The 9,451-nt window shown below is 42.9% G+C and overlaps 1 protein-coding gene across 1 annotated transcript in view; it reads left to right on the top strand.

The window, feature by feature from the left end:
- Nhlrc2 (NHL repeat containing 2) overlaps positions 1-7,469 on the top strand; it is a 54,377-nt gene extending 46,908 nt beyond the window's left edge. The window contains exon 11 of the mRNA XM_021199287.2: positions 1,149-7,469. Within this exon, the coding sequence (XP_021054946.1) occupies positions 1,149-1,405 (257 nt within the window). The 3' untranslated portion in view covers positions 1,406-7,469. The remainder of the gene's footprint in view (positions 1-1,148) is intronic.
- The last annotated feature ends 1,982 nt before the right edge of the window (positions 7,470-9,451 follow it).

Consider the following 9,451-nt stretch of genomic DNA (forward strand, 5'->3'; position numbering starts at 1 on the left):
AGACCAGTATAATTTTTTTTTAAATAAGATATTGACAACCATTTTAACACTGCATTCTTAACATCCAGATTGAGTGCTGAGTCATTGCTCTGAAAATGAAGAGGAGTTAAGCTGGAGGCCATATACTTAGCTGTTCACTGTCTGTCCAGAATATCAGCTCTGTTTTTACTATCCAGGGCAAATGAGGTTTTAGCAGGAGTCATAGTAATTCAAAGATTCTAAAAGCATTACAGAACCCATGTCTACACTTAGGGATAGAAGACCTCTCTTTGGGGCTAGTTTTTTAGATATAGTTAAAGTGCTTAGAGTTTGTGACTATTTTAAAGAACATAAGTCATATTATGTGATGTATATGACAAACATAAAGAAATAAAATAGTTGGTGAATAGCAGTTTATTGTTGTTTTGCCTGGATTTAGAAATCACTGCAGAGTTGCGTAGACATCTGTATTCTCTAAAGTTCATTTTGTACTTTTTAGATCGTATCACTGAAGATCATTATCCCTTTGGTGAGAACTGGTCTCCTGTCGCACAGGTCTTATTCGTATATTTATTCAGCAGTAGACCTTCCTTTGAGCTGGGTGTGTGATGCTCTAAAGAGCCGCAGCTGTGATGCTCAGCTTCAGTTTAGTAGATTTCACAGAGGGCAGGAGCTGCAGTAATGAAGTGCAGAGGTCGGTCTGGGATGCTCTCTTCTCACAGGCCACTGTCCGAGCAGAGTGTGCACTCAGGCTCGCACCCAACACTTGCTGATGCAGAGGCTCTGTCCCTTAGAAGTACCTAGGTTTCTATTTGTGTTTTTTTCAAATATATGTGAGTGTGTCCTCATGTGTGAGCACACATGTATGTAGACATGGATATTCGCATGTTTGAGCATGCATGTGGTTAATGCCATGTCTTCTTTGATCTCTCTCCACCTAAAATACAGAGAAATGATTTCTCAGTAACCCCGAGCTCGCTGCTCCAAATACTTTGACAGCTGTGGGGATTCCCTGTCCCAACTCCCATGTGGGGATTTCAGATGTGTGTCACATAGACCCAGCACTAGGTGTCTGAATTCTGTCTCTCACACTTTGCCCATCGCTGTGCCTTGGCCTCTTGTATTTTTTTTTTTTTTATATAGTCTTAATATTCTCTCCTGTTTTCTAGGCAATGAATGGCTTCTTAAAGAACAGATCCCATCTGGAAACATAGAGAATATTTCCAATCAACCGGCAATTTCCCTGCAGATTCCTATGGATTGCTTGTCACTGGAAGCTGTGGTGTCTGTCATCGTGTTTCTTTATTACTGCAGTGCAGACAGCAGCGCATGTATGATGAAGGGAGTTGTGTTCCGGCAGCCTTTGCAGATAACCAGCACCCAGCCAGCTTGTACAGCTCCTGTAGAGCTCACATACGCATTTTAGAAGGCTGGCCAGCAGCCCTCGACACAGGCCCCGTCCATCCTGCCACTTGTCACTTAGGGAAAAAGCATCATAGTAACCCATTGCTCAGTTGTAACAACTGATACCAAAATAAAGCTGTGCTCCTTATTAATATTTTAATTCCAAACAAATTTCTTCATTTTAGCTGTGTGCTAGCCAAGTCATTGACCATCATTTAACCACTGCACTGTCAGCTTTGCTGTTATTTGTTTTAAAAGCGACAGTCCATGCTGTATCAGAGAATATTATATTTGTAGTCAAAACTAATCATGCCAGATAGTTTAAATAACCTCTTCTGCCTTTATCAGTAGTAGTTAGCCATTTCATGTGTAAATTTCCAGTAACTTGAGATGGGCCTAAGCTGTGCACCTTTGTGTCAGGATACCTGCCATTTAATGTCTAAGGTCTGCTTAAAGCCAGAACACAAAGTATCCATTTGGCAGAGACTTAGCGCGTGTGTGTGAGTAGTTTCTTATCTCCTGTGACTTTTCTCACTTGCGGTATTTTTAAAAGAGAGTTTTAATCTATTTTTATTATAAATTATTTGTTTTAACATTCTATTATATTATAATGCCTTATATCTTTATATAAAAAAGAAAAAATATAGAATTTCTAAAGGCATGCAGACCTACCTTTAACTGTGTTTAATGAGCATATCTCTAGCAGGCAATGCCTGGCTCCCCAGCGGCACACTGACCTGAGGTGCGGGTGGAGACTGCTGTGTTGTTGTGTGTGATGGGTTATTGTAGTAGCTGGGCTGGATGTAATGGGCATCATGCTATTTTGAATTTTACATGTCAGTTTTAAGAGTTAAGTAACAGAATTGTGGGGTTTGAGATTTTTGTTACTGTTTTGGTTCCCATATTTAGAATTTAAATTATGATCATTAATTCTGATATTTTGAAAAATCACATGTAAACCTTCAATTTGATATTTTAAGGGTAAAATATTTTAATGCAATTGATAGTTATACTAATACACTTTCATTTAAAATATTAGGCCTGAATATACACAGTGAATCACACAGTGATTTACTGATACTGTTTGGTGTTTGTTTTCTTTAACCCCATAAGAAACGGCACTGGAAGGGATACTGGAGAGGTTTGGTTTTCATTGTTAGCTTTAATTATCATAGATTATCATGATAACTATTTAAGAGCCTTGTTTTTCTAAAGCTGAGTGGACATGTGTTTTACTAAGACTACAAGGTTTCAGAAGCATTATTTGTTCCCCATTTATAAATTTAATACGCATTTAAGCATAGTCTACCTATTTATTAATTGATTTTTGAAGTAGTTTTTGATAGGTAACATTTGCTTGTTTTATTGTTCAGTTAGCTAAAAAAAAAATCTGAAGTAAAAACTTGATGACTTCAATTATTAACTTAGAAAAGCTATTTCTCAGGAGCAATGCAAACGGAGAAGGGAAGGGATCTTGTTTAGAGTTACATGTGGTTACCTCAGAAACCTGTGCGCCTAGAACCAGCCAAAGCAGAGGTTCTGCAGCTCCAGCCTGTGGCTGGTGGTCTGTGGAGGGCCGAAGAGTATCTCAGCCCTGGTGGATGTGTTGGACTCCTCATTTCCAGGTGGACAGGATGAGAATATTTTGGTTCAGTCATTTCCTGTTTGAGGACATAAACAGTTTCGCTCTAAAACAGGGTATATACAGTTTAACTTGTGTGGAAACTATTTTTCACTCTGAAAATACAAGCATGTATTCTGTAGTTTGATGTACCTTAAAAATCCCCAAATACTCTTTAGACACCCCTGATTTTTCCCTTTGCCTGGGTAGGCTCTTACTGGAGTCTTCAGTGGCTGAGAGAAATGCCACCCTGCCTCTTTGCATGGCTGGTCATGTCAAGATGTTAGTGAGGATGGATGTAGACAGTCCTCGGTGAGCAGAGCGCGCGCTTTCCTAGGCTTAGGACTGACACAGTGTCTGACGGGAGGAAACGTTAGTTATTACACTTCTGGAGCTGCAGCGGCTTCTGTCTTCTCTGAGAGCTTTGTAGTTGTTGTGTGAACTGTCTGCCTTGGGGCTCATACCACTAAGATAAGTTATTTGGGCCTATTTTTTGCAGTGTGGGAAATCTAGAGGACTTAATGAAAATGTGTAACTACAGTTTTTCCACATATGCAGAACTGACTGTTTTTATCTATCTATCCATTGAAAAGTCTTCAGCTTTTGCCTTTGCCTTTGACTTGGCGATGTTTAAAACCAGTCACCAAAGGTCAGGGTTGTTAACTCATTTGGAAGCTGTTTCTTTGGCATGTGCAGAGGCCCTGGATTCAATCCTCAGGGGAAAAATGAAATCATGAAAAGCTACATTTTCTAGTGAACAGTAACATAAAGCCACATGCAGGGACTGTGTCACTGAAGCTCTTAATGAGCAAGCCCGTGCTGTCTCACTGAAATTCTACCTCTGAGAATACTCAGTGGTCAGTACTTTAGAGAGTAATCTAATCTTCTCAAAGATACTAAAATAATCTGAATTGTAAGCACTAACTAATAACTTTTCTAAAACCACTTCTATTACCAAAGATGGGGGTCCATTTAGAGTCCTTTCATTTACCAGTTTCCTTTAAAGTTGTAGTTGTTGAGGACAGGGATAATTACGGTGTTTTATTGTTTAGCATGGTATATAGGCAGGAGTATGGACTCTAGCAGAGTCTCGCCCTGTAGAGCTGGGCTGCTGGACCAAGCCTGGGCTTGCTGCCAGGCTTCAGTGAAATGCTCCCACGGCATTTAGTGTGGAGTAATTGATGAACTGCTGCTTATCAGTTTAGTTCTAATAATGACAGTAATTTATGGCCACAGACATGGCGCTTGACTTTTTTTTTTTTTTACAACTCCAGTTTCTAAAGCAAAATGTTTCTCCATTTGACATGTTAGCAGTCGCAGTGGAATCTGGGCTCGAGAAGAAAAAGAACACTTTATGGTAGAATGTATTACCATTTCATAAACAGTATTGTTTATAAAGAAGCACCTCTCTACTGTGTTGAAGTATTTAAAGAGACCTTCTGGAGATTTGATGAGTAAGTTTTTTCCTAGAGGATCCAGGCAAAGCTGGAGACAAACCCCACTCTTAACAACTTGTACAAGAATCTTCCAGTCCTAACCTGTGTGCCCTGGGGCGGTGCGCTCCGCAGGCTTCAAAGTACTTGAGAGTAACATTACAGACTAGGTGTGCATGTTCCAGAAAAGGATGCTGCTTTGGCATGTTGGTAGCATGTTGGTGGGGAAGCTCCTGGTATAGTGTCCAGTGCCTAGAACAGGACCTAGTATGTGGGTGCTGACTGACTCAGGTGTGGCTGTGAGCAGCAGAGCTTGACTGAGGCTCTCCTGCAGACTGGAAAGTGGGGACCTACACCCCCCCCCCCCCCGCCTTCAGACGAGGGCAGAAGGAGGCTTACATTCATTGAGTTCTTGCTACCTGCTGGGAGTTTCCCAAGTACTTTCTGTGTGCTGACCACACGCAATTCTCACAGTAGCCTTAGGATGGAGGACAGTCCCTCCTCCTTGAAGCCAGGGCTTGAGCAGTTGCATCAGCATCAGCACTAAGAGTGTGCGCTGAGGAAATGGCAGAGCCTGGACAGCTGTCTGCCCCCTGCCTGCTCTATCATCTCTCAAACTTGCAAGGTCACATGTTCCATACCTTCATGTAGTAACTTACCAACCCAGAGGGCTCCAGGGACCCTGGGGATGAGTGTCTGTACAGTTCATTTAAATTCATTAAAGCCATTTAACTTACATAACTTCCTATAGATTCTTCTCATCTGGGCCTTGGAATGGTATATAAAATCATTGGTTCCCAGAAGATTTTCTGTGCCCCTAATTTCAGTGACTATCCAGTTTTTCTTGGCAGGAGTATGTGTAGACATCCCAGTTAGCTCAACAGGACTGTTCCAGCGCCAGTCCACCATAAAGAGCATTGCTGGTGCAGGCCTGGAAAAGTCTGCCCCTATCTGACACCGTGTATTTTGTGAACCAAGTGAGGTGTAGCGGAATAAAGTCCTCTGCCTTCCTGCAGCCTTAATGCTCCATGGTGCAGGCTCCCTGGTGACTCAGGAGTTGTTCCAGAAATCAGCGTGGCAGTGTGAGGCAAGATGTCCTGCGTGTGCCAGTGGTGGTTTTTAGGGGCATCCCAGTGCAGCATCTGTCCATTGTGAAGTAGCGTGGTAGTGAAGCAGTACTGTGGTTCAGTGAGCTGCATGGGTCAGAAATGACGGAGTGACAGCAGTCACATACCTTGAGGCAGACCTCAGTGCTAATCACCAAGATTGCTTTTCCCACCCATGTTTCAAAGCTGACATGAAGAATTAGCACTCACCTGAGTCACTGTTTTACCCTGGCTTAATGAAATTTGCTTTTCTCCAGTTTCTTTGCAATAGGGTAATAGACCGAATGGTCATAAAAGTTAGAGGCTTGGTAATCAAGCCATGTGGCATTCTGTGGCTAATCAACCTTGTCTCCTGGCTGTGCCAACTTGTGTAGGCCTGGTGCCTCAGCTCTTGGGTAGCCGCTACAAGCACACAGGCTGGGCCAGAATAGGACACAGCCCTGCCTGCAGGCTTTGCTAGGATAGCTTTTGCCATAGCGTAGTGCTTTGGTTTAATCATTGTCAGAGGTTAGAGTTGAAAACTAAAACCCTAGATGCTTGTGGAATGTGCAGCTAGGTGTAGTTACTCATTGTCTGGTGTGTCCTTTCCTCCCCTTGCACGTCACTCCTGTGTTCCTGTGGACACTGCTCTCGACAGCCTCCTGACCCAAGGAAAGTACTTTCCAATACACTTCCACCTGTGCCTACCCTCAGCTGTGGGTTAGAAATAAACACTGGACCTACATACTATAGTGTCTGGCCTGGCTCAGATGTGCGTATGAGCAGTATTGCTGTTTTAAAGTGAAATCTGAAGCTCTAACAACTCGTGGGTTGCTTAGTTTCAGATTTCCACATGAAATAAAACAAAAGGGAGGTGAAGGTCCACCCTCTGAGATACAGACAGTGTAAAGAGAATTTTTATTATTCTGTACCTAGTTTCATGAGAAAATATGTTGAGATAAATAAGATCAAACAATCAAATTATACCAATGGGGATGAAAGTGCATACATTACTAGTGTAGCCATTGGGGTATCTTCTGTTTTAAAGACTGCTTGTCTCTATTGTTAGTTCCACCAGAAACACAATTGTTGGCACAGAATTAGAATGTGTTGTCGGTGCTTACCTGTGATGTCATCATTGCAAATTACCCTCAAAAACTAAGCCAGAGCTCCCAACTCAGCCCGTGACCTCCGCCCTCAGATACAGAAACAGCTGTAGTTCCTGTCGAGCCTTTGCTGAGGAGCTAGGCTTCCACAGGGACTCAAGTGGGGAACAAGTTGCAATGATTATTTTTCTAAAATTCCTAGTAATTTCTCAGTTTTCTACAGCAGAGAACAGGACCCTGTGTGACTGACTTCAGATTGAAGTAGGGCTTCCTCACTGTATGTGAGCTGATGGTATAGCTTTAGGTCTCTCTGTAAGAGACACCGTTGCTGTCATTACTTCACACCTTAAGGAATCAAGACCTCCATCTGTCACTCCTTCAGGTATGCTTCATGGATGATCACATTAGAGACTGTTGCCATCTTGTGTGGGTAAATAATGTAATTTAATTTGTGAGCCTAGAGGTACTCTGCTGTGATGATGTCATGCCTAAACAATGCAGTGAAAATCTAGTATACAAGTTCAGATACTGGTATTTCTAGACATGGCTTAGTCCTGAAAGAATTTCCTTGCTATGCATTTTAAAGTGTTTGTAGATGGATTAATATATTTTTATGCAATGTATTTTACACTTATTTCTAGACCAAACTCTTCAGTGGCTTCTTCAAGTGCATTATTGGGTGGATAATAGCTTGCTGGCTTCGCTAACGTGAGGAGCGTGGAGCCAAGATTCTGGGAAGCGCGCGCGCATGTGTCCCTACTGTACTTGCAAACCTAAAACTCTTCCAAAGCTTTGTACTTTTTTTTTTTCATGAAACAGATTAAATATTTTTCTCTCCAAAGTTGTGTTTCTGTCCTGAATATGCTCTGTGTTTTAAGTATATCACTGATTTTACTACTTGGAAACTTGTATGCTGGGGCTGGAGAAATGGCTTAGTGGATAAAGCTTGGAGTTTGGGTCTCTGTACCACATAACAACTGAGCTTGTGTGGGTGACTGGAAACTAGGATCCTCTCTTGGAGTTTTTAGTCTCATTAATCCGGGGGTTTAAAAATAGATTCAAATGGAAGCACTAGGACAATTTTATCAGAGTCTAAAGAGAAACCTCAAAGGGGGCAAGATATGAGCCTCAGCAGCTGCCTGGAGGAAGAGGAAGGACAGAAGGAGAAAGCCATGGATGCTCGCATGGAAGGCACACACATGGAGGGAAGGAAGCGGTAGAGAAAGCAAGGAAGCCCAAGATGCTGAGGAAAGTGATAAAGCATCCCTAGAATGGAGAAGAAAAGGAAAAACTGTTCTTGGGTAATTCAAAATAGCACACAGATGCGGGCTTTTGACCTTTTTCTGACTGACTTATAAACTGCTGCAGTAGGGGCAGGGATGCTGGGAAGGAAAAGGTGTAGCATCTCATTAAAGACTTAATGATTCAATCCAACTCTTCAGCGTGTCTTAAGGTGAGCCACCTTCCTGGGCCTGGAAGTCAGCCCACCTGGAATGTTAGGGCTCTACCCAGGTCCAAGAGTCTGTCTCGTAAGTAGGAAAATATTTTTAAAGATTTATTTATTTATTTAATGTGTATGAGTTTACTATAGCTGTCTTCAGACACACCAGACATAAGCAGTAACTAAGGAGAAGAGACATAGGCGGGGTTTAGGTTTCCTAGGCTGGAGGCCTCAAGGAAGAAGAAAGAGACAGCACAGCCATGGGACAGAGGAGCTCCAAGAGTCACCATGGCCTCTGGGCCAAGAGAACATGTCCCAGAGGGTTGCCTGGTTAGAGCTAAGAGCAGCCCAGAGGAAGTATAGTAAGTGATAAGTTGGGGTATCAATGGGAAAGTGGATTCTAACAGCATGGAATGTAGGCAGTTGCCCTGCCACTGCACTGCTTAAGGGCTTATTTAAAAATGGGAGGCCGAGTGTGTCTTTCACCTGGGAGCAAAAATGGTCTAAGGCAGGAAAGATTTTGGGATTTTTTTAGAAATTTTTTTTTTTTACTACAAGTAAAACCCTGCTTAAACAGTACACAGTCCAGGCAATCTGAACGACAACCCCCACAGTCAGTGGAGCCACGACTGTCCTGTGACCCTCCGATACCCGAGCAGTGTGTGTGGTATTAGGTGAGCACCTCTCTCTCTCCAAACTCACCATTTTTGTTAGCTTCATGGACACTGTCACTAGAAAGTAAGCAGCACAGCCACACTCTGCTGTCTAGGGGCAAAGTGAGTCAAAGATAGCAAAGTGACATCACTAGTGTCTGGCCGTGGGCCGCATTACAGACTGGTTGGTGGACAAAGGAACAGTGACATCTGTGACTGAAGTTTGGACTGTTCTTAGAGACTGCTGTTATTTACACCACAGAAGCTGAAATCATACAAATCAGAACTACCTAAAGCAAGGAAAACCAGAAAGGTATTAGGGCACAGCAAAGTACTGAGTGTGTGCAGAGGGACTGGCTTTCAAGCCCTGTGTGTGTGTGTGGCTTTCAGCACAGAGTGGAGTGGGAGGTGCTGTTTCCCACAGTCACGTGGTCCACCTGTGTTCCTATGATGTTTCCCACAGTCACATGGTCCACCTGTGTTCCTATGATGTTTCCACGATCACATGGTCCACTTGTGTTCCTATGATGTTTCCCATGGTCACATCATCCACCTGTGTTCCTATGATGTTTCCCACAGTCACATGGTCCACCTGTGTTTCTGTGATGTTCCCCATGGTCACATGGTTCACCTGTGCTCCCACAAAAGAACCAGATGTCATGGAGGGACGGTGTGAGAACCATGAACAAGTGCTTGCTGTGGGGAGAAACAGTCTGCTGATGGATGCAT

This window comes from Mus pahari, chromosome 1 (assembly GCF_900095145.1).
Source record: "Mus pahari chromosome 1, PAHARI_EIJ_v1.1, whole genome shotgun sequence".
In the NCBI taxonomy this organism is placed as follows: domain Eukaryota; kingdom Metazoa; phylum Chordata; class Mammalia; order Rodentia; family Muridae; genus Mus; species Mus pahari.